The 25,749-nt window shown below is 40.2% G+C and overlaps 2 protein-coding genes across 4 annotated transcripts in view; both read right to left on the bottom strand.

Annotated features, from left to right (window-relative positions):
• The window catches only part of ulk1a (unc-51 like autophagy activating kinase 1a), a 30,690-nt gene extending 24,668 nt beyond the window's left edge, over nucleotides 1-6,022 (bottom strand). Inside the window, exons 1-3 of the mRNA XM_057357638.1 lie at nucleotides 5,592-6,022; nucleotides 5,387-5,479; nucleotides 5,269-5,310 (exon numbers count right to left, since the gene is read on the bottom strand). Coding sequence (XP_057213621.1) covers nucleotides 5,269-5,310; nucleotides 5,387-5,479; nucleotides 5,592-5,681 — 225 coding nt within the window. The 5' untranslated portion in view covers nucleotides 5,682-6,022. The remainder of the gene's footprint in view (nucleotides 1-5,268; nucleotides 5,311-5,386; nucleotides 5,480-5,591) is intronic.
• A 4,001-nt stretch (nucleotides 6,023-10,023) lies between these two features.
• The window catches only part of adgrd1 (adhesion G protein-coupled receptor D1), a 51,806-nt gene continuing 36,080 nt past the window's right edge, over nucleotides 10,024-25,749 (bottom strand). For all 3 annotated transcript variants that reach the window (XM_057357660.1, XM_057357661.1, XM_057357662.1), the window contains exons 16-25: nucleotides 23,878-23,981; nucleotides 22,414-22,525; nucleotides 21,760-21,913; nucleotides 20,442-20,508; nucleotides 18,735-18,801; nucleotides 16,991-17,082; nucleotides 16,764-16,890; nucleotides 16,471-16,512; nucleotides 12,186-12,278; nucleotides 10,024-12,078 (exon numbers count right to left, since the gene is read on the bottom strand). In XM_057357660.1, coding sequence (XP_057213643.1) covers nucleotides 11,983-12,078; nucleotides 12,186-12,278; nucleotides 16,471-16,512; nucleotides 16,764-16,890; nucleotides 16,991-17,082; nucleotides 18,735-18,801; nucleotides 20,442-20,508; nucleotides 21,760-21,913; nucleotides 22,414-22,525; nucleotides 23,878-23,981 — 954 coding nt within the window. In that variant the 3' untranslated portion in view covers nucleotides 10,024-11,982. The remainder of the gene's footprint in view (nucleotides 12,079-12,185; nucleotides 12,279-16,470; nucleotides 16,513-16,763; nucleotides 16,891-16,990; nucleotides 17,083-18,734; nucleotides 18,802-20,441; nucleotides 20,509-21,759; nucleotides 21,914-22,413; nucleotides 22,526-23,877; nucleotides 23,982-25,749) is intronic.

The following is a 25,749-nucleotide window of genomic DNA, read 5'->3' as shown; positions in this document are numbered from 1 at the left end:
AGACACCTATATACACGCCTTAAAATGCAAATGACACATGACGACGTGGGCGGGATTGCCTGCCCAAAGCATATAAATACAGTCGCATATGTCATTCCCTTTGCTCAGTCCAGCTCTTCGCCGAGCTTACGACTGTGCGGGGCCAAGATGTGTAGTACCTCGTTTCCCTCCTTCTGGGAACAGTAGTTATATGCATAACTCAACGTTCCCATTCAGTCGGTCCACTCGGTACAACATGTGACTATGGGACTTGTATTCATGCCCCGCCAAGTCGCCGAACTAAACGTAAGGTACCAGCACCATCACTTAACCCATGCATCTCACGGAAGTGACGGCCCCTGGCCTGAAAATCCTGCGGTGAGCACGGACCGAGCCACTGTCGTCTCCGTGACATCTAGTCGGTAAAACTGAACAAACGTGTGCAGTGATGCCAAACTAGCTGCCGCGCGAATGTCTCTACAGGGACTCCTCTAAACAGTGCCCATGATGTTGCCATGCCCCTTGTTGAGTGCGCACGCACCCCTATAGGCAGGTCCAAACCTTGTATGCTTTTGTATGCAAGAGATATTGCCTCCACGATCCATTGTGAAAGGCGCTGTTTGGACAGCGGCTTCCCCCAAACTGGATTGGCAAAACATACAAACAGCTGATCTGAGGAACGCGTGGCTTGCGTCTGCTCCACATACCTACGCAGAGCCCGAACCGGACACAAAGCTTTTGGTGTATACGCTGCATTTGGGCGCAGTGCCATCTTCGACCCATCCAAAGCAAACTGCATACATGAGGGATGCACTGACAGTGTGTGCAGATCGCCCACGCGCTTCGTCGATGCCAGCGCCAGCAGCAGTGCCGTTTTATACGACAGTATTCTTAGATCGAAAGAATCCCAGGGTTCAAAAGGGGGTCCACACATAGCCTCCAGAACAGAGACCAGGTCCCATGACGGCACCATTGATTTTACAACGGGCCTCAGACGCTGTGCCCCCTTCAGGAACTGAACAGCGAGTGGGTGTGCGCTCGGGGTAGCACCGTTTATGCCCTCATGACAGGCCGAGATTGCTGCCAAATAGACTTTTATAGTGGAATGGGAGCGACCCTGTTCCAATAATTCCTGCAGGAACGTCAAAACCCCTGCAATCGGGCACTGATGCGATGATAACGCTCTTTGCCCACACCAATTGTCAAGCATGCGCCATTTCAGCGCATAAAGTCCCCTTGTCGATGGCGCTCTAGCACTCTGAATCGTTTCTACCACATTGGTAGGGAACCTCGCTGCCATCAGGTTCTCCCTTTCAGCGGGTAAGCCCAGAGACCAAAGCTCCGGATGAGGATGCAGAATCTGCCCCCCTGCTTGTGATAGTAGGTTGTAGGAGTGGGGAAGACGCCATGGTGCCTCTGACAACAACTCCATGATGCCCATGAACCATGTCTGTGCCGGCCAATGAGGTGCCACTAGAATTAGTGACAGACCCTCCTGACGTACTCGGTCTAGAGTAGGTTGTATTATGTCCACCGGCGGGAATGTGTATAACAGGGTACGGGGCCATACATGCGACAGCGTGTCCACCCCCAGCGGGGCGCTCCTGTCTGTGATCGAGAAAAACAGTGGACAGTGTGTGTTCTCCGCGGACGCAAAGAGATCCACCTCGGCTTTGCCGAACCGATCCCAGATCTGCGCCACCACTCGCGGATGTAAGCGCCACTCCCTGACATGCGGGCCGCCTCTGGACAGCATATCCGCTGCACCATTCAAACGGCCCGGGACGTAAACCGCTCTGTTCGCTGCTCCACAACAGGAGCTTTCGTGCCATCTACAACAGGGGAAGAGAGTGAGTCCCCCCTTGTCTGTTTATATATGACATCACTGTCGTGTTGTCCGTCCTGACTAACACATATTCGTCCCGCAGATGCCAGGCAAAGTGTTTCAGCGTCAGACGAACAGCCTGCAGCTCCAGAAATTTTATGTGACGCTGTCTCTGCTGGCACAGAGCTCCCCATCCATGTAGCAACGCATCCGTCGACACCACAATACGTTACGTCACCCTGCCCAGGGGAACTCCCTCCGATAACAAAACTGGGTTTCCCCAGGGAACCAGAGTCTGAACGCACGAAGGCGTGATCGTCACCTGTCTGTGCAGATGCTGTGCCGCGTTTAATCTCGTGCTCAGTACCCATCTCTGGAAGGCACGCATAAAGAGGAGACCCAACCGGACTGCCGCTATCATTGAGGCTATGAGCCCCAGCAGTATCAATATTCAATGAAAACGGACCCGTTTGCCCAGCTGAAACTGAGCCAGGAAGCTGCGAAAAACCTCGACCCTTCGTACTGACAGAATAGCTGTGTTCTGTACGGAATCTATCTCCAAACCGAGATAAATTATCTGCTGCTTTGGTACCAGGGAGCTCTTTTTCCCCAGAGCCCGCAAATGGGAAACAAGTGCTTGTGTCTGTAACACTGCTTGCTCTCTGTTGTCTGAGGCCAGGAGCAGGTCGTCCGAGGCCAGGAGCAGGTCGTCCAAATTATTCGAACACTCTCATGCCCTGGCGCCGCAACGGTGCCAGTGCTGCCTCCATGCATTCCGTAAAAATGCGTGGTGCTAGGGACAGCCCGAATGGTAGGACCTGAAATTCGTACGTGGCCTTCTTGAAGGAGAACCTCAGAAACTTCCTGTGCCCCGGGTGAATTGAGATGTGGAAGTATGCATCGGTTAGATCCACTGATGTTAACCAGTCTCGGGGATGCAAGGAACACAGAAGATGCCGTACCGTAAGCATCTTGAATTTGATTTGTCTGAGATGTTTGTTAATTCGTCTTAGGTCTAGGTTAGGCCGTAAACCCCCGCTCTTTTTCGGAAGGAGGAAGTAACGGCTGTAAAACCCGTCTTCCATGTTCCACCGCAGAACCACTTGAATTGCTCCCTTCTGGAGGAGAGCACGGATTTCCCCTCTCAGCACAGACTAATGTTGTAATTACCCCACTGAAGCAAGGAGGGGCGCGAAAGAAACTGTAGTCGATAACCCCACTGTATCGAGTGAAGCACCCATGGTGCTGGGGCGCATGCGCGCCATCATTCTAGGCAGACAGCGAGGATCCCCGTCATTACTCGGGGAATCTCCGCATCCACTTGCCCATGATGCTGTGTATGAGACATCGATGCAACTTTTACCTCCGTCCGCACGTGGCCCGACTGCGAGGTTAGTATTTCTAAAATATTCTGATTCTGCTCACAAAGCAAGACATGAGGCATTGTATGCTGAACACAAAACTTTATTTTCTTGTCTTTGACAAATAAACTCAAAACTGAACCCTTTCTTTTGTAGGGTCTTGTCTGCGCCAAGAGAGGAACACGGCTGCCTTGAGACCGATATTCCTCTCTCAGCTGCTGGTCAGGGATATGACATTCCCTTCCTTGCTGCAGCGGGGATTCCGCTTTTCGCTGGGGGCGGGCCTCGTCTTCCAGGACCGGCCTGCTGTCTGGGCTGTGCACGCATTCTCTGCGTTCCCCAAGCATCGGGTCTCGGTGCTGCCACTGGAGCCGGTCTTTTGGCCGGTGGCGGCCGGTAGACTGACCTGAGGCCCGCGTTGGCAGTCGACGGCCCGGGGCGTTAAACCTCCACTGCACCGAGCCTCTCAGGGTCTCCGCCTGCTTTTCGGAATCCTTTGGAACGCGCCGAGACCTTCTCCGAAGAGCCCAGATGGGGAGATCGGTGCGCTGAGGAATGCACTCTGATCCCGCTCGGGCAGGTTAGCCAGGGTCAGCCAGAGATGACATTGCGCCATTACCGTACTGGCCATAGCATGGCCCAATGACCCCAGAACCCCACGGGTCGCACGAAGGATATAATCCGCTGTGGAACGTACTTCTACCATGAGCGCGTCACACAGCATTCCTGCCGACATGGCCTCACTCAGCTCTCCCAGTCAGATGGCTTGATATGTCTGTAGCAAGGACATAGAGCTCAGAGCTCCGGCCGTACGTGCTTGCTCGCCGTAAACCCTGCCCTAACCCTAAACCCTACCCTTGCTTAAAAGAGATGCGGCAAGGGCCTGTCGGAAGAGTGGGAGTGCTTGTTATTCCCGTGTACAGAAGCGGACCATGCCTCGCTGCTGCCCCGCTAAGCACCCGCTCTATGAATGCTACACGCCGCTCGAGCGTGGAATGGCGGAGCCGCTGGCAATGTGCACATGCCCCGGGATTAGAGACAGCAAGCCTCGCATGGAATATCCCCAGACACACCGGGCAGTGCTCGTGAGTATCCTTTTCTGATAGTGAATACCCACATGCCATAGGGCAGGGGCGATCTCAAAAAAGGTTTACTTAGCTGTTGTTAGCAGTGCTAAACTGAAGCTAAAAAACACACTTATTTTATTATAGTTTCAACCGGAAATACCACATGGGCTACCACTCGTGAAAACAGAATTGCGTGACGGTGTCCTAGCAGCACGGTGAAGAGCTGAAGAACAAAGGGAATAACACATGCGACTGTATTTATATGCAGTGGGCAGGCAATCCCGCCCACGTCGTCATGCGTAATTTGCCTTTTAAGGCGTGTATATCAGTAGATGGCGCAAGAGCGCGATATCCCATAGTCATGTGTTGTACCGAGTGGACCGACTGAATGGGAACTTCACTCTTCTCCCCCAAACACTGTAGCTCGTGAGCCTCATTCGCGGTAGACCAATCACAGCAGACTAGATCATCTGACCAATCACATCAGACTAGATCATCTGACCAATCACATCAGACTAGGCTAGCGGAAAGGAGGGGATTAGACAGAATCGCGGAACGAATTATTTGAAAGTCAGTCAAGAGGTAAGAATAACTGCCTATTATTACGAAATAATAGTGTTTTTACACCTTCTATGTACATAAACTTGTTATTGGACACCCCATAAACCAAAGTAGAACCTTCAAAATCCCTAGTTATGTACTCTTTAAAGCACAAGACATATCCGAGATGCTGTTGAGACCGTTTTGACCGATATTGATTATGTTTTCACTGATGCAAGAGGATGCAAAATGAAATCATTAGTCACTCTGAGTCATTGCTTCAGTTTATTCTTCATCGCTAAACATCCTAGCCGCGTCACGGGGGCGGAGTTTAAACATCCGACCAATCAGATGCAGGGAACTGCTCCCATAACGTCAACAGTGAGCCATGCGATATTCCAGATGTAAATATCTTTTTCAACCCCAGAAAACATTTTAGACCTCTCCCTTAAATAACTAAACACTTCTGAGATTATAACAGAGAGCATAAACATACCTGAAAGTCCAATAAACTGACGATGTTCTCATGTTTTAGCTCCTGAAAACAACAACAACACAAGTTTATCAGACCGCTTAACGTTACTAAAGTATGCAAATTTATTAAACAAACTCACTTTTAATATCTTGATCTCTTTTCCTAAGAGCGACTGTGATTTGGCGAGATTTTTCTTGTTGATGCATTTCACAGCAACTTCAAAGTCATGTTTCTGTGGACAGGCAGAAACTTTTCATCAAGACTGACGTGAAGATGATAATGACGCCACGCAGTATTTCTTCGAGTGATAATGACTTTATGATAATTATGAGATTCATTTTTACCTTTTTGTGTCTTCCTCGAAACACCACCGCGAAAGCGCCGTGTCCTATCAAGTCTTTCCTGTTAAACTCGAACTTTCCGACGCTTTCCATCGCGTATAATTGTGTAAAACTCTAAAGTAAGATCCACAGGTGCTATCAGGATGTCAGTGATCTGTCTGTGTATCCGCAGGAGAAAACTGGACCTGTCTGTCGCTTCCCATGAGCCGCCGTTCACCCAAACAATCTGCCGTTTTGGTCATGTTCGGTACTGCTACCTTCTTGTTAATAAAAACAAAGTCGCCGTCATTGTCATCGTCCAATTTTAAAACATTACAGAGTTGTTTAAAAGTAGTGACCCGCACTGATCTTTATAAAGGACTTTTTTGAAAGGACTATGTAAGACTGAGAGACTTTCAGGCAGTGTCGACTGCTTGAGCTCCCAGCCGTTTTGATCGGCACTTCACAAACAAAGCTTGGGGCGCATGTATATTACGCGCATGCGCACTACCTTTCTGCCTCTTGATACGCGCTGTACCGAAAACATAAAAGCAGAATCTTGAAAACATGAATTTCATATGTAGATGTAATGAATCACTATTACTGAAGAAAATTATGTCATTATAAAACCACTGATTTGAACTGTGACTGTGAATTTCATTTGTGTTTATTCTATATATCTATTTTTGTCTATTTGTTTTCTTAAAATATAAATGTATTATTCATGTTCAATGTATCCTTTTGGTAAATTTAGTAAATGTCTTGGTCTAAATAATCTTTTATTTCAGTCTTTTTTTTCCAAATGCCTTTTATTTGTAACAATATATAATTAGGCTTACAGAGACACAAATGCTATACGGACAAATTTAAAATAAAAAATAAAATTAGGCATTTGTGTCTCTGTACGCCTAATTATGTTCTAAGCCTAACAACTGTTGTTTTCCTTTTATTCAAAATACAACATAGAGAAAACACTGTCCCTTTTATTTCACACATTTTGTCTTAAAGGTCTTTACAAAAATAGGTGAAATAATAAAATAACCTACATAGTAACACAATAACATTTTGAGGAAGCATAAAAGTGCTCGTCTATCCGATCTTTCGTACCAAAGTGGAGGACCTTACATATTTAGACATGAAAGCACTTCCCTCTTGTGGTAAAACTAGTTTGTTACATATTTTCGTGTTTCAATTTATTTCAATTGGTTTAAAACGGAGAGAAAATAAAATGAAAAATGGGAACTCATTATTACAGTGAGGGAAATAAGTATTTGATCCCCTGCTGATTTTGTAAGTTTGCCTACTTACAAACAAATGAAGGGTCTATAATTTTTATGGTGGGTTTATTTTAACTGATAGACACAGAATATTAAAAAAAATCAGGGGAAAAAAATGTTATATAAAGGTTATAAATTGATTTGCATTTCAGTCAGTGAAATAAGTATTTGATCCCCTACCAACTAGCAAGAATTCTGGCTCCACAGATTGGTTATGTGCCTATATGGACCACAGATTAGTCCTGTCACTTTAAGAAAGTACTCCTAAATCAGCTTGTTATGTATATAAAAGATGCCTGCCAACAGAATCTGTATCTTCCAGTTCAACCTCTCCAACACCATGGTCCAGACCAAATAGGTTTTAAAGGATGTCAGCGACAAGATTGGAGACCTGCACAAACCTTGAATAGGCTACAGACAGAAGCTTGGTGAGAAGGAGACAACTGTTGGTGTGATTATTTGGAAATAGAAGATATACAAAATAACTATCAAATGCCCTTGTTCTGGAGCTCCCTGCAATATTTCCCCAATGGGGTAAAGATGATCATGAGAAATGTTAAAGATCAGCCCAGAACTACACGGAAGAAGCCTGTTAATGATTTCAAGACAGTTGGGAACACAGTTAGCAAGCAAAACATTGGTAACACATTGGTAACACGCTATGCCACAGTAGACTGAAATCCTGAAGCACCCGCAAGGTCCTCCTGCCCAAGAAGGCCCGCCTGGCTCGTCTTAAGTTTGACAATGAACATAAAAATGATTCAGAAAAGGCTTTGGCGAAAGTGCTGGCACTGCTGTGAGACCAAAATGGACTCCTGTGTTTGGAGGGAGAGAAATGCTGACTATGAGCCCAAGAACATCATGTCTACAGAGAAGCACAGTGTTGGAAACATTCTGCTTTAGGGCTTTTTCTCTGCTACAGGTATACAGGATGACTTCACCGCATTGAGGGGCTGAGGGACGGGCCCATGTACCGTAAAATCTTGGACGAGAACCTCCTCCCCTTAACTAGGTCACTGAAGATGGGTCATGGATGAGCCTTTAACATGACAAAGACGCAAAACATATTGCCAAGACAACCAAATAGTGGCTTAAGGAGAAGCACATTAAATGTCCTAGCCAGTCTCTAGACCCTAGTCCTATAGAACCTCTGTGAAGGAGGCTAAAACTCCAATTTGCTGAGCGACAGCCAAGAAACCTTAAAGATTGACAGAGGAGTGGACTAAATGTATCCGGACACATGTGCAAACCTGGTGACCAACTATCAGAAATGTCTGACCTCTGTGCTTGCCAACAAGGGTTTCTCCACAAAGTACAAAGTTATGTTTTGCTTGGGGATCAAATACTTATTTCACTGACTGAAATGCAAATCAATTTATAAACTTTATATAACATTTTTTCCCCCTGATTTTTTTTAATATTCTGTGTCTATCAGTTAAAATAAACCCACCATAAAAATTATAGACCCTTCATTTGTTTGTAAGTAGGCAAACTTACAAAATCAGCAGGGGATCAAATACTTATTTCCCTCACTGTATATGTTGGGTTAATGCTATTATCTTTGTTATACTAAAATAGTTTCATTTTTTAAGTGTTATTTTTAAAAAAATAATTTTCTATTTATTATTTATGAATATAAAAGGGATACTAGTGAACTAGGATTGTTACATTCAATGTGTTAGCCACTTTTTGATTTAAAAAGTACTTATAGAAACAAACAAATATTTTTTAGTGTGTCAAAGTTTAACATCTTTCCTTAAATGTAAACCTTAACACTGACATGTGGCTTTGTCTCTGTTGTGTTTCTGGCTCATGGCACATTTTATGCAAATTCTTGATTATCTTTTTTCTGCATTACTACAAAAAGAACAGTTTTACTAGGTACTCATTGTTTTTTTTTAAAGAAATATTTTAAAGAACCTTTTTGGCCTTCAGTAGGATGATGGTATGCTTTCTCCACCCATGGAGCATGAAATGTATTCCAGAAGAATGTAATTACAGAGAGAGAGAGCAGCACAATGATCCACACAATTCCATGTTGCTTCTTCTCTAAATCAAATTTTGGAGTCCCAGCCATTGTCTTCACTTTTGGATGTCACATGTTGGCTTACATCACCCTATTCATTGTCACGAATAAAAACATTGTATGGGCACTCTGCCTTTGTTATATTATTCATAATATCATACTGACGTGTTTGGCAATGAAGCATCTCCACCCTAACATAAAGATGGATATATGACACTGCAGAACCATTACTCATATGAAAACATATCTAGCTCATAAGCAGCACTCTGATTTAGGTTCTCTAAGCTTTTATTGTAAGAAGTCACTTGAGACCTTCATTACTTAATTGCAATAATGAATCTAAATAATCTGCTTTTAAATCTAGACTGAAATCCACCTTGTTAAAATGAATCTGTGCAATCTATGCGACATCGGACGTGTAGGATGCTTTACTATACGTACATGTGTGAATAGAGGTTTCACCCCTGAAGGACAAACATTAGTCATCGGACAATCGTGTCTTGGCAAAGATGTGACAAAATACACATATGTTCTGTCAATTTTTCTATTGTCTATGGTGCATTATTCTCTTCAGTTTTTTGTTTTGCTTGTGGATCTCTATGAATATGTGCTGTTTTGCCAGGATGAAAAATTCCACCAGGTACATACCAAACACTTAAGATTTAATATATAGAGTATTTAATGATATTTTAATGAGGCAACACTTCCTAAAAGTATGGAATTTACGGTTTCAGCAGCAACAACATAAACAAAGGTTATGTGGCCCAAACGTTTAGTAGAAAATAATCAATAACTGTTGAGTAGTTTTAATGTAATTCAATACAATTAATATACAATAAAATATGAATATAAATTAATACGAATATAAATTGAATATAATATAAATTGTTATATTATTACCAAACACAGACCGGAAGTTAACTTTGGCCCAGGCCAAGTGCGTGAGTCCGATGAAACCGTCTTTTCAAGAAACTTACAGTGCATGAGCTACAGTAACATTGGTTTTTATCCCGAAATATATACTGTAAGAGCTTGATTTCAGAATTCTTATACAGTAGGTTATAAACTAACAAAGCTTAATAAATCTGGAGACGTTCCGTGCTAACTTAAAACACAAAAATGCCATAAACTGTCACTTAATAAAATAGTTTTATTTAAACACCAGAACACATTACAAAAGTAAAGACTTTTTATTAAAATATAATAGACAACAAGACAATCAAAATGTCATATAGAAAACTTTATAGGCTAATCGGTTTCCATTTTACATGGGAAGACATCATCGCAATACAACTTATTTGGATCTATGTCATTTATCCCGAATGACTGTTTTCAATACCTTCCTGTCACAGTAAATCCATAAGGATTCACAATGGTTTACAGACACACAACATCAAACACAGAAGCAGAACACACAGGTTATAAAATAATCAATGTCACTTTCCTCACTGTGAAAAATCACCCATCAATGTGTGTTAGGCTATGTTTTATACAGATGTTATCGTTTCCAAAATAATGTTGCAACTTTGGCCATTAGTATTCATAACTCAATGCCACTTTTTTATGTAGCAACATAAGACTAGATATGCACAGCTCACATGTCATATCACAGTACAGTTTTTAGACTTAAATAAATGATCTTATTTTTTAATAATCTTACATTTTTAAAACAGACCTCTTAAAAGATAGAACAGAGCAGAATACAATTCAAGGAATGGAATCAGAAGAATAGAAACTTCACAGGAACCCAGCTCACATTATATAAATAAACCACAACACACTTCACTGGAATTTGTAAATCCAAGGCACTTCATGTGGTAAAGCATCAGAAAACACTGCAAAGCTGTGTGATGCGATAACGCTGACACTATACAATTATTTTTAAAGAATATGTTATATGAAAATACATAAATACTTCATAGGCGAAACGTCCGATCATATTTAGTGTAACTACAATCTACAATTAATACATGGAGTGGAGAACAACAACGTCAGCAATTAAAAATGACAAAAGTGGGTTAAACGCACATAAAATCACCCGATAAACTGCATAAACACAACATATTAAATAACTGGACAAAAACTGTATTTGGATGAAAAATTTCACCCTGTCTTTTCGTGATGACTTGATCTGCTGGGGACACCCAAAGAATTGGAACGCCCCGTTTCACACATCATTCCCCTCTTGTTTTTTTTTTCCTCACTATTTTTGGATAATTTAATAACGCATTCAGCTACCAATTAGAGTGCAGCACTCTTGAGTCCCCACTAAATCCATTTCATGAAATTCTGCAGAATTTTCTCTAAAATTAGCACTAGGTCTGATTCTACAAACAATAGCTGATAAAGCCATAAAGTCCAACAAATAGAGTTTATACAGTATTCTGATACAGCATAAGAATGTCAATCTTGCAGTATCAAAGTCTTGCTGAAACATGATGAAAACATTCATTTAAAATATACATATGGTCACACATTAAATATGACTATGATGGCATATTTACATGCACTGTTACTCTGTGGATGTGGCATACTGGCTGTAGGGCTTTAGTTATTTACAATATAGGATTAAAACAAACATGTTCAGTTGTATTAAACATGGAAACAGCGCTTGACTTTTAGAAAATAATAAAAAACAAAAGCAACTATAGTGTCAGATAAAAAGCATATTTTTCTTGTTAAAGTTGAAGATTCCAAACCGGAACTGGCACTTTCTTAAAAAAAAATGGACCAAACGTCAGGTATGTTGTCTAAAAAAGCATTTGTCTTATAAGACTCTATTCCTTGAGAGTTAGTACACTGTCTAGTACGTTTTATACTAATGTTCACTAATTCTGGTTCCTCGACAGACCCCATTATTGTTCCAAAACGGGCCTTGTGTCCATCCATCGTTTGTACCTTAAGAGAAATGATCAGCAGGAGGAAATGACATCAGAGAACTTTGCGTCGTGAGTTCAGTTCTGTTGTTAGCTATGTTCAGCTTCATTCTTCTCGGGACTCGATTTTTCTGATTATATAGGGTCATAATAACAGCATCTGTCAGCAAGGAAACGTTGCTTTACTCTGTTGTCTTTTGCTGTCTTTGGATCAAGCAAATGAAGACCCGTCGTTTTTATACCGCTGACAAATCTATGCGGTTGGCTGAGTTGGTGCTTTTATCCCATGTGTTCATCTTTGTGGGAGTAACACCTCCCTTGTTGCCATTCATCTGAGAAGGAAACAAGAAAGATAGCAAACTGGGCGTGAAATACATGTTGTGGATAGTCCAAAGTATATCAAGCCAAAATCATTAGAATGAACAATACAAGGACTTACGACATCTGAGTTGAATGGTTTGACGTTAATGTTGCGGATAGAGCTGCTGGTTAATGTCCACACTTTGGTTTTGTGTTTGAAAGCAGCTCTCACCTGCAATACAAAAACAAGAACACTGTTGACAAAACTTCTTTATGTTGGTTAAAAATTGGGATATTGTTCTGAAGTTTCAAATTCGACTGTATAGTAAAGCCTCGGTATTGGGCCCTGGGGAGAGGGAACCCCTTTTTGGTTATATTTTAGCAACGCTTTTATTTAGGGATACATTTCTGTTAGGGATCAAATAAAATATCAAACTAAATGTTTTTTTTTAAACTTAATAAGAAATGTTGCCTTAGCAAGAAACTGAAGTAAGTTTAAGTTGAGACACTAAATTATTACCTTATTAAATGAATGATTGATTTATAAAATGGTAGTGTTACCAAAATTACTGCAACAACAAATAATTATTCAATCAATCTTTATTTTGTTAAACAAATTCTTTAAGTGTCTTCCTTCCATTAGAATATAGGTAGTTGACAAATAAACTGCACTGTACCATGTGACTGTGACAGGGATGCTATTTTCTCTTATCCTATTTTATTTTAAATATAAATATTAATAATATAAAATAATATTAACAGTTTGTTTTCTACATTTTTGCTGTCACAGTCACATGGTACGGTGTTTTTTGTATACTATCCATATACATGTCATAGCTGGTGTTATTGGTCTCTATGGGTGCTGTGCAGGGGCGCAACTGCACATTTTCTGAGGGGTATGCGAGGTCAGTATTGGTGGCCGATGCCCCCCCATCGGCCACCCCAATATAGAAAACACACAACAAATAGAAAATCCTCCTTTGGAGTCATTCTATTTTACACCATGACAGTGACAATCAGATTTGCATCTATAACAGAAGCATAAAGGTTTCCTTTTACAGAAACATTTTTCCAACTGCTTCACAGTGTAACAGATACACAATTCTGAAAAGATAAATAACAATCTGAAAAATAATGAAACAAAGGAGCAAAAAGTAGTAAAAGTACATAAAGTTTATGTTCAGACCAGGGGCGTAGCCAGAACCTTTTTTTAGAGGTGGCCAGGTAAGACCCAGTGATTTTATTAGGGTGACCAAAAAATCCTTAGACAGAAATTCTTGAACTTCTACTGTAATTTACACCAATTCTTCATTACACATAGTTTGCTGGTCAAAAACATACACAAAGAACGTAAAGTAAACAATTTATTTGCAATGCTTTCATGTGCTAACATTATTTTAAAATAATTTGCTAGCTATCATTTGCAGTAAGTTAGCATTTTTTATAGAAAATAAACATTGCAGTACCCCAGCTTAAACTTTCGCGAAAATATAATGATGAATGAAATCCAGTTAAACAAGACTGATTTTACTGACTAGTTTTGACTTAAACGGGCATTAAGTTACAGCTTACGCACTACAAAATATTTTTGAGTTGCACCATTCAACTTAGTTGAAGCTTAATGTTAAGTATAAACTAAATATTTACGGAAGACTCCTAACGGAATAAGCTCTTGCTTCACTCGACATTCTTCAATGATTTACACACATGATAACGCTGACATTTACAGTCACTTACCTTTTAAAATAGAGAACATTGTGTGATGACATTTAATTTTTGACTGCTCTAACATGAACCGTCCTAGCGCGCCTCCGTGTGTGTATATCTGCCTGTGTTGTGCACGTCAAAATGAAATAATCTTCTTTTTATTTATGTGGCGGTTGGCAGTAAAATGAAATCACCCATATTGCATGTCATTTATTATTGCATTAAGTAGGCTGTATTGTTTTAAACAGCATTTGTTTATTAATCTACTTTTAAATATGTTATTCATGAAAGGTAGTATTCTATATACCGATTTTACCGTTATTATGTGAGGTAAAATAAGTTTAAATCAAGAATGTTTTGAAATTCACAACATTTCAACAAGTTTTTCTCACAAATTTAAAGGCTGCTATTGGACTGTTGAAGGTAAACGTCATATTATACGACTTCGCATTACTTTACGGAGAGCTTACGAACTAGCTAAGTTCTGCCTTAAGACCAAATGGTGCAACCGAATAACATACAGATTTAGTTACAAACTAGCTAGTAGTAGTTACTGAGCCTCTAGTGTGGACTTTATGTTCACGTTTAAGAAAGAACTTACGAATGGCTGGTGCAACCCTACCCTGAGCCTTCCGCTCGCGATGAACTTCCGTGGTACACAGACAGTACACTGTCACGAAGCGAAGAGGTTAGCAGCTGTTCAGATAATAGCGCTCCGACTGTTTGCGTCAGTGCGTCAGCGTATGACATCATATTAACGCGAGAGTAATGTTCTCGCGTTACTATGTGCATTCGCTAAATGATCTGCGCAGCACTCTGTAAACTCCGACACGCATCTCAAAACTGCTTCGCACAGCAGAGGTGGGCAGATAGGTGGCCATCCATCATTCAGGGGTAGCCGTGGCCACCATGTAGCTACGCCCCTGGTTCAGACATACACAATAAATTAGGGCAGAAACTAACGATTATTTTAATAACCGTATAATTGGATGATTGTTTTTTTGATTAATCGGATAACAGGCTAAACAGTTTTTAATTTTATCTTTTGCTTATAATAACTAAATAAAACCCCAAATAAGGCTATTTATTGTATTCTTTGAATAGTGAGTTTCACTTATGTAGTCTAGAATTTTGACATTTAAAACCTTTAACAAAAAAACTTGTCAAGTTTTAAACAATAAAACTTCTTTAAATATCCCAAATATAAGTAACAATCGAGTTGTAGCCCATTAGAGATGTGCTGATGAGGAAATAAACTTATTTTGATCTTTAAAGTTATACATTTAGATTATTCCCTTTCCTTCAACAAAAAGTATTATTAACATTATTTATTATTATCAGAATAAGACGTATCACATGATATACTCGCGTTGTATAACGCAAATATACAAACGGTCTTTGTTTTTTTCCCACTTAGGCCTACTTTAAAACGAATGCTTAGTTTGTGGTTCATTAATATTAAATAAAAACACAACAATAAAATAGCCTATGTTAAACATACCTTTACTTTGCATTTATAATTAAAATCTTATTGAAAAAACGAAATAAGATGGATAACAGATAAAGATCATTTAAAAAATCTTTGGATTTTCCCCTTGCTTTAAGCAGTTTTAGTTTGTGGTTCACATTTTATGAAAACATCATTAAAGTAAAACAAAGACAAACTCACTTACATTGAACGCGCAAATTATTTTTTATTAACAAACGTTCTTTTGCGCTCTTGTCGCTGTCATCCTGTCAATCATTGCGCTGTTTCAGTGTCCACACGCAATATCTCCGGCGCTCTGTGCTGCGCGCTGTTTGCAGAAGACGCAACTGCTCGCGTTATGTGAAGGACACGGACCTGACGTTCAAACTGCACAGCTCGCGTCGTCATATGGGGAAAACGCGTCCGACGATTAATGAAGAACCCGATAATGCGTGATAGTGGGAGACTTAATAGCTTTAACAACCGTCTCAGACTCTCCCGAATGTAATTATAAAGCTCCTCCACAAACATTGATTTATTTTATAAGCGCCAAAGATGTATGCCTAGAGGTGACCTGATATTGTATTATAATATGAACTACCTCTCAGGCAATGTTAAATAACTTGTTTTTTACTTGTCAATTTACTTTTCATTTTCATGTTCTGTTCTGCTCTTTGGGTAGTTTCTTTGCTCGATCCATTTGGTCATTTGACTGTCAAAGAGTGATTAGTTGACATAATTATATATTTATTGAACTCGTTTAAAATGCTAGACAAAAGTGAAACTAAAACGTTTTAGATAATGACTTTTTCGTTATATTTTTTATAACGTTTTATTTAAAAAAACGTTAAATAATATTTTGGCACAATGGTGCCCCCACTTGTGCGGCGCCCCTATGCACCACATATACTGCATACCCCATTTTTGCGCCCCTGGTGCTGTGCATACACACAGTAGTCAGGAATGCATTGATTAGAAAAATGATCTATTTTATAAATTCTAGTTCTTAATCTGTTGCAAGTGAGATTTTACTGTTTTTAGTTTAGCCTTTAATTTGAAGATTTTCGAGTGCATAAAAATGCAGTACCACATCTTCACCACTAGGTGAAGCTTTAAACAAGCGCCACAGGTGCACAGCAGCAGTCACACAACTCTATCATTTACACCAGCATGCTGTTTGCTACAGCTACAGCTACGTCAGATATTTTCCCCAGACATACAACACACAGCTGCACAAACAGGCTCTTACCTCAGAGTTTAACAGACAGTGAAACAGGAATATGAAGAAGCCCTTTGAGATAAAAAGACAAACAAAAGATAAGACCAAGTGTTGTGAGGTCGTTTCAGTTCGCATCGGCTCATGTTCTCACAAGTCGCTCCAGATACTTAACAGGCTTAAGTCTTGTCAAACAACATTATGTACCATATTTTTTAAAGCCGTCATTGTTTGGAGAGCATGCTATTGATTTTGGACGGCGTTTAATCGGCATGAGAAAGAACCGTGGTAATATGCAGGGTTTTGTGTATCCAGTGACGTCTAACCTGTAGTGAGTTGAAGACTGCAAACAGGTACTGGAAAAGCAGGGAGTGGTCGTTTACTGCAAGAACGCCAAAGATCCACGATATGCCCAAGATGGGCAGGAGTACTGCCACGGCTTTGGTCGTAAGCCTGGAGGGACGAACACACATGAAAACACACACAAGGCGGTATGATTCCACAGATGAAAGCAGAGCATGTGAGGCATGATATGAGATAAATGATCACTCACTTCACAGAGTTGGCGTCTCTGTGGACCTTATAATTCTCAGCACTGATCCTCGATATGATCCTTGTCACGGCTATCAGGATGCCAATGTTGACCTGGAGGGCAGAGGTCACAGCATTACAAACATAACACGCAAACGCCTTTGCATCATTTCTGGTCAAGAATGGATGATTTAACAGACATTATTAAGGCAATAATGTTAGGTTCAACATAAACTCTGTCAGCAGCATCTGTGTGACATGCTAAATTACTACAGATATTGATTTTGACCTCACTCAGTTTACATAAACAAACATATAATCACATTTTAGAGCGGAGAAGTGCAGCTTGTATCTTTGCTGAAATATGTGTTTGAGTTCTTCCCTGCTGAAAAAAAGTACAGAAACCCAATAGAAACCATCACAGAAATTCTAATGGTTTCCATTAAAATAACCATTAGCTTTTCCATTAAAACCATTACAAAATGTATTTTTCCTAGTGTGTTTTGGGTTATCTGCCAGAACCCCACCAATAGAATCATCACATACCAGTAGACACCATTACACGTAGTTTTCATTAAAACCAATACAATTCCCATTATAACCATTAGATCCATTACATTTTCAAATCCCTGCTGAAAAAAACTATAGAAACCATTACAGAAATTCTATTGGTTTCCATTAAAATACCATTATGTAGCAATAGCTTTTTCCATTAAAACCTTTACAAAATGCATTTTTCTAGTGTGTTTTTGTCATGGTTCTGCTCCATCTTGTCTTGCTTTTCTTGATCTTGTGGCAGAGCCATGGCAGAACCTCTTGTTTCATGTGGAGAGAGGCATTTTGACCCTTCTGGCCTTCTATATGCTCTCTCCAGGTCTCGCCATTGTTCCTGCCCTCTTGTTTCCTCGTTAGTGATAATTATTAGTTCATGCCCCGCACCTGTCCCCTCTTGATTTACCTCCCTATATATTGACGTCGTGTCTCTTGTCTTGTGCTGGTTCATTGTACTGTTGTGTTTGTGTCATCTGTGGTGAGTTCCTGTGTTTTGTGTAGTCTAGTTTATTGTAGTTATGTCAAGTGTTATTATTAGTCTAGTCTAGTTAGTCCTTGTTCCCATTGCCATGTTTTGTTACCCCCCCGAGGATGTTTGTTTTGTATTTATATTTTATTAAATGTCTTGTTAACCCCTTACCCACTGTCTGCGTCTGGGTCATCTGTTCCTTGTCATTGTGTCTCACCACCCACGTTCATGACAGTTTTGGGCATTATTCCAGTAGAATTAAACATAGATTAGACCAATATATTCCATCACACACCAGTAGAAACCATTATAGTTTCCATTAAAACCAATATGAATCCTTTTAAAACCATTACAACTTCTTTAATGGTTTCTATTGTTTTTTCAACAGGGTTGTGTTTTGGGCAGGGATTGTTTGTTTTTTTGTCAGCGGGGATCTAAACCAAATTCTATTGGTTTCCATTAAAATACCATTATGTACCATTAGCTTTTATCCATTACAAAATCGCTGTCGTACCATTATAGTTTCCATTAAAACCAATACAATTCCCATTATAACAATTGAAACCATTAGATTTTCTATTGTGTTTGGTCATGGTTCTATAGTTTTTTTTGCTTTTGGTGTCCTTGTGTACAGTATATTATGTGAAAGGTTATTACTGGTTATATGGGATAGTTTTAACTAAGCAATAACAAATATGCGATCAAGAAAACTGAACTCTCATAATTTTTTTTAATGGCTACTTACCATTATGACAAACAAAGCAGGAGCTACAAAAGCCCAAATTGCCCCATTCTTAAGAGAAAGCCAGCAACTAGTACAGACAAATATGAGACAAAGAGAAAGAGACAACATAAATAGACAATTATTAAAAGTCTGATTCAAGTCACACAATCTGTTACCTTAAAGTGATAGTTCACCCAAAAATTTAAATTCTGTCATTATTTAGTCACCCTCTGGTCATTTCAAACCTGTATGACTTTTGCAGAACACAGAAGATATTTTGAAGAAAGTTGGTAACCGAACAGCACTGGCCCACATCAAAGTCCGTTTACGGAAGTCGTGCCACTTGGCGGCCATGTTTGCAATGCCTCTGTTAACAAGTCCACAGTCCTATCTACTTGAATGGGGGAAGGCAGATATTTTTAAAATCGCTGGCAAAAATATAAATTTAACAGCATATTTCCAACCAATAATTAAATCTGACATGAACTGTACCATAACTTGGGTTTGCTAAGCTTAAATTGTGCTAAAAATCCCCTTTTTCGAGATTGCTTCATCTACTGAGCATGCGCACAGGCTGGTAAGCGCCTCACGAGAGCCTCGCCCCAGAGAATCATCAGTCAATACTGATTGACGATTGGCTCGTTTCACTGGAAGGCGGGACTTCCTTCGCTAGAGCGGCCATATTGAGCGTTGCATTCCTCCCCATTCATTGTAATGGCAGTGGCGCATCTTGTTGATATTAATATCTTTCCCACATTCACTTCTATTGTATGGACACAAAACCAATGCAAGTGAATGGGTACCGCTGTTGTTTAGTTTTAAAACATTCTTCAAAATATCTTATTTGTTCTGCGGAAGAAAGAAAGTCGTACAGGTTTGAAATGACAAGATGGTGAGTAAATGATGACAGAATATTCATTTTTGGGCGAACTATCACTTTAAGGCCTGTTCACACACCCATGATGACAATGATACTGTAACTATAAAGTTTAAAAAAATCCCTCTAAATGAAAGAGAAGAGCAGAGTACACACAGCAACTAAAATGATGCAGAGGAACAATATAGTTGGGATCAATTTTAATGTTCAATAAAAGCCAATCAAAAGCATTTTTCAAGTTTAAAGGGTTCACGCATTTTAAATGTAAAACGGCTGCATGTGAGCTCAAAATAAGCATATGGTTATCATCCATTGGTGTGGACGCTAATACTGTATATGTGACCCTGGATCACAAAACCAGTCTTAAGTAGCACGGGAACATTTTTGTGTTCCATACATTGTGTGGGTCAAAATTATCGATTTTTCTTTTATGCCAAAAATCATTAGGATATTAAGTAAAGATCATGTTCCATGAAGATATTTTGTAAATTTCCTACCTTAAATATATAAAAACTTTATTTTTGTGAGTGGATGGTCTGCCACAGTGCCCCTGATTAACAACTTCAAAGGCGATTTTCTCAATATTTTGATTTTTTGCGCTCTCAGATTCCTGAGTTTTAAACGGTTGTATCTCAGCCAGATATTGTCCTATTCTAACAACTCATATATCTATAGAAAGATTATTTATTCAGCTTTCATATTATGTAAAAATCTCAATTTCGAAAAATTGACCCATAAGACTGGTTTTGTTGTCCAGGGTCACATATAGTCCTCGTTTTGGTGTGAACAGGCCTTTAAACTGGCCATCTGCTGACCATGCTTTGACCCGTGGTGTCGTCATGGTAACTTACTTGCCAGTCTCCCCATAGCTGCTCAGTGATGAGGTCATAGACACCACACATATGACCAACGGGGATCCTGAGTAAATAAACATGTGAACGTGTTTTACAGATTTGCAACAGAGGAACATTTTGAAAGGACAAAACAAAAAAAATAGGTGGTTGACAGGAAACTTAACCTCATGCTAACTAACACAAATCTATTTCTCATACATGTAAATGTACTTAAATGTAATAATTACAGACATGTAATTAAACCGGTTGGAAAAGCTTGACTAGTACAGCCTTAAGGTAAAAAACAAATTGTCATCATTTACTCACCGTCTTGTCATTTCAAACCTGTATGACTTTCTTTCTTCCGCAGAACACAAAAGAAGATATTTTGAAGAAGGTTGTTAACTGGCACCATCACTTGCATTGGTTTTGTGTTCATACAATAGAAGTGAATGGGTGCCAGTGCTGTTCGATTACCAACTTTCTTTAAAATATCTCCTATTGTTTTCTGCGGAAGAAAGAAAGTCATACAGGTTTGAAATGACAAGAGGGGGAGTAAATGATGACAGAATTTTCATTTTTGGGTGAACTATCACTTTAATGTCAAAATATGCGATTTGTTAACCAGCCAAATACTTTTAAGTAGTTGTGCCAAATCTTTTTTCCTCTATGTCATTATTATATCCGTGAACATTTTTTAATGTAATACAAATCTTATTTAAAACATAACCAGAGCTAAAATTATCTCTGTGTAAGCACAAACCACAGTTTAAGTTTAAGATCATGTCGTAGGAGCTAAAATAAGAACAGCTGGACTGTAGCCGGTTATTTCCGTGCCACCATAAATAAAGAGCAGTGTTTCATTGCCAGAAAGCTTTAAGAGAGGGAGTCGACCTCAATCTAATGTAATGACTTCAGTTCAATGCAGCCTGTTTTCTTCATCCACACACATCACGGGTTTACCATTATCACATGTGCACACTTGAGAACAACTCAATTAATATTGATGACGGTATCAACAGCGTCAACACACAAAAAATTGAATGACATCTTTAACAGACTGTAACATACTAAATTTCTTTCACTCCCTTTTCTAAACACGGTCACATTATTCATGGCTAAAGGGAATGGGCTGATCTGTCTCAGGACTGATGCTTGCGGTGGGATGACCTCCATTGACTCTCTTGGGTTCACGTATTACGCTAAATTGGCTCATTTGAGGCGATTGAAACCGATCTGAAGTTTTGCTTCACGGCACGTGTGATTCGGTGCATTTGTTCATGCACAAATGTGTGTATTGGAATGTGATTTATCCAACAGTGTTCTGTAGACTCACCCCATCCAATGGCATAGTAATAGAAGTGCTTGCTGCCCTCCGAGCCGAACACTTTGACCACCATGCTGTAGAGATGAAGTCCTTCCACCAGCATCCAGGCGAACGCACACAGGAAGAAGAAATGCAGCAACACGGCCATGATCTTACACGGAAGCTGCAGAGAACAGTATCAGCACAGATCACTGAATCGGCCGACTTTGCGAATGAATCATTTGGATCAGCTTTTTGAATCATCTTAAATGACTCGTTCATAAGACGTTGATATGAGTCTCATAGCTTGATTCAACTGTGCAAAATAAATAAAAGTTTATACCAGCTCAAAGCTGACATTCAACGCCCGCAGCGAGAGTTCAGCCGATCAAATGAACTCAGTATCATATTAATCTGCTCGTAATGTTGCAGGCATGTGAGAGGATCAGTGGAGCCATCTGCTCTTTTTTTCTTCAAGTAACGACATCCTATTGTTTCTGAAACCAGTGATGACACCAGTACCGTAATACCCAATTAAACACATTTAATCTTAAATGAAGTCATTTTGAAAGTTCGTAAACATGTCGGCTAGAGTGTGGATCCAACAATATTTAGGCTTCAGATGAAGGTGATGCACTGTCCAGTACTGCAGAACGAGACTGAAACAGCGTCATAAAGACTCACCGTTCCGGGACTGAAGCGGAAACTGATGAGCAGGAGGATCTGAGCGACGAGGATGGCAAACGCCAGGTTGGCATGAATGTGGTACCTCTGGTTACGGATGGTACTAACAGATCTATATACACAGCAACAGATAACAGAAGATGAGTATTTGGAATAGCAATGATGAAAAGATAATAACGATTAAAGGCATTTTATCTGGAATATAAAGTGATGTGATGTGAGGCCAAGTATGGTGTTCCATACTCGGAATTTGTGCTCTACATTTGACCCATCCAAGTGCACACACACAGCAGTGAGTAACACACACACACCCAGAGCAGTGAGCAGCCATTGCTGCGGTGCCCGGGGAGCAGTTGGGGGGAACGGTGCCTTGCTCAAGGGTCTCACCTCAGCCGTGGTACTGAAGGTGGATCATTCACTCCCCCCCCCTACAATCCCTGCTGGTACTGAGGCTCGAACCGGCAACGTTTGGGTTACAAGTCCGAGTCTCTAACCCCACTTACAATACAGAGCTTGGTAGGACTAGAAATATGTATATATTTGTTATAAATATCTTGATTTTGTAGTCGTTTTAGCTTATTCCAACTCTTTCCCTGATAGCTTTTTTTTTAAGTTGCTAGCCAGCTCCAGCATTTGCATTTTACAAATAAAAATGATTTTCACAATATTGTCTTCTATAAATATATCAACCTGCAATATATCAAATTCAACTGATTCAAAAATTGATTCATTTTTTGAAAAAGTGAAACTGAAGATTTTGATTAGCTGCTTTTCGATCCTGGGATGCTGTACTCATTCAAAAATTCCATTATTGGTTATTGCTTGTTAATGCTTGTTTTGTCTTATTTTCAGCCAATGGTATGAGGATTGTTTGCTTGACCAAAAACAGATGAGAGAGTATTGGAAACCTTTCTGAAAACAGCCTATTTTTAATACATTTGGTAATGCTCGCGTGCAGAAATGATAAATTATTTAATCACCCTGATATATTAAAGTCCCAGTGAACCGGAAGTTGCCATTGTTTTGATGCATTTCCAAGTGAAATGGAATTTCAAATGAGAAAAATAGTGGCCGTGGCTCGTGTTTTCCGCTGCGATTTGATTGGGTGTTTAAAAATAGGCATTGCAATTTGAAATGGAACTGGCAGCAGACTGACAGTTGAAGGGGAGGAGTTAACGGATGCTCCGTCCCAAGCTGTCTAACGTACCTTATTTAAGATGGATAGTCACTAAAAGGTGGAAGTACATTTTCAGACTTTAACTGAAGATTATGAGGGCCCTTGAATTTTAAATAGAGAATGACCCACACCGATAAGCTATTTACAATAATTGCTGCAGTATTTCATGAAAAATAGGCAATGTAATGTTTTATTTCACTGGACCTTTAATACATACATTTATGCATGATATGACTTAAACATCATATTTATGTATGATATGACATATGGCAATTTGGGATACTCACGACAGCACGGCAAAGGTGACCAGCGTAATCGCCAGGCAGAAAATGGAGATAGAGCAGCCGATGTAGCTAATGGCTGACAGCGCCACCTCGTGGGCCTTCGAGAGCTGTGGAGAAATCATACATACGGCACAGGCAATGAGAGGCAACCAATAAGTCAATAATTTGGCCTTGTGTACCACACGGTACTTGAGGTGTTTAGAGGGCTTACGAGCCCCAGATGTTATTGTAAATGAGAAAAACACTGAATACCACGGCAACGGTCCACTGATTGTAAAGTCAAAGGTCCCATATGATCGGCTAAACTTGAATTAGTTCGCATAATATCAAATGACCTCAATACAGTTACATCATCATTTTATCAAAACCAAACGTGCCTAACATCAATCACAATCTGTTACGGGGTGTCAAAATTATTTTATCTCTTGAATAAAAAAGAGCAGCAATTGAAAATCAAAAACAGGACAAAACGACTGCTTTAAACCACCTGTTAAGAAAACATAAAACATTCACATTTCTTTCAGGATATGAAGCGACCCATTGGTATGAAGCCCGTAATTGGTACCCAGTGTCGCATCTGTGTGCTGAACCAATAGGCCGTTGCTTTCCCTCGTAATTCTATTTCCATACTCGGGTTCGATTGTACATCAACTCCGCTTCCTGCCTTGTGATTATAACAGACCCGGAATATGGAGGACCTGCGGAGCGGAAAAGAAAGCACCATCTCCTCCGGGCTCGAAGCGTTGAGGTGAGCCGCTAATTGAGGCCCAGGCGGAGACGGGCATTAGCATCAAAGCGCGAGAGGAGATGATTACACGACCGAGTGAAGACAGAGTTTCTCACCAAACACATGCAGATGATAGACGCACAAGAGCCAAGCTGCACCTGGGTGTCTGGGTTTGGCTCGTGTTGTACGCTTGCTGAAATCACAAACCTCGGGAATCTGACTTTTTTGTGAACCAATGTCTTATGTCTCTGCAGACCTACTATACGTCCCTACTTGAGGTTCGATCTTTTGAAATAAATCAACAGGACAAGGGTTAGCAAAATATGCATTTCAAAGGCAGCTGTTATTTACAAGCATTCCCTGACAGATGACAATCCGGCCCACGTACGGAGCTCAACCCACCCACTCTCCGACTCGCGTTCTCCTCCGAGACCCATTAGCATTCAACACCGTGTTTCGAATGAACTAGCAACGAAATACCGCACGTCACCCCGGGAGAACCGTCTCAACTGCGTCCAAATTGTCTTCTTTACTAAAGCTCTGCAGCTGATTTACTGAACGCCTCAGCCAATCAAAACTCTGAGCCCTGCATGCTGCTGGCTCGCGGCGGAAGAGAAACACAGTTTAGCGTGGCAATCATCTCAGCGTTTTTAGAGGACCCTGCTGGGATATGACCTAATTGCTTAAGCAAGGACTCTTGAGAAACTGCACTAACATCAAGGGCAGCTGTTCGTTTTGTAATATATGTGCATACAGTATATCTGAACATCTAATGATGGAGAAGATCGGGCTGGTAAGATGAAAGTTAATGAGCGGGTGTATTGGAGTACTTCTGGAACATGGGTCTGTAATGTTAGACGACTCAAATCAGGAGAATGAAAAAATCAAATCTACAGCATGACTAGTATAGACAATTCACAAATGATGTAGGCTTGAAAACAGGTCTGTGCCGAATAATCAGTTATGCGAGTCTGTCAGTAGGCTAAAGTCACATAATTTATCATGAGGTGAGAAGCGTCAAAGCAGTCATAGCCGTAAAAATGGCAAAAGTAAGTAATATGTGTCAAGGTCTAAAAATCAATGAGTTAAAGAGCATCAAAGTTTGATTTCAACAATTAATTTCACTACGATTTCAATTTTTGACATCA

Source organism: Triplophysa rosa, linkage group LG17 (assembly GCF_024868665.1).
Source record: "Triplophysa rosa linkage group LG17, Trosa_1v2, whole genome shotgun sequence".
Lineage (NCBI taxonomy): Eukaryota > Metazoa > Chordata > Actinopteri > Cypriniformes > Nemacheilidae > Triplophysa > Triplophysa rosa.
Note: the sequence above shows the minus strand (reverse complement) of the source record. Positions and strands in the feature narration are given on the sequence as shown.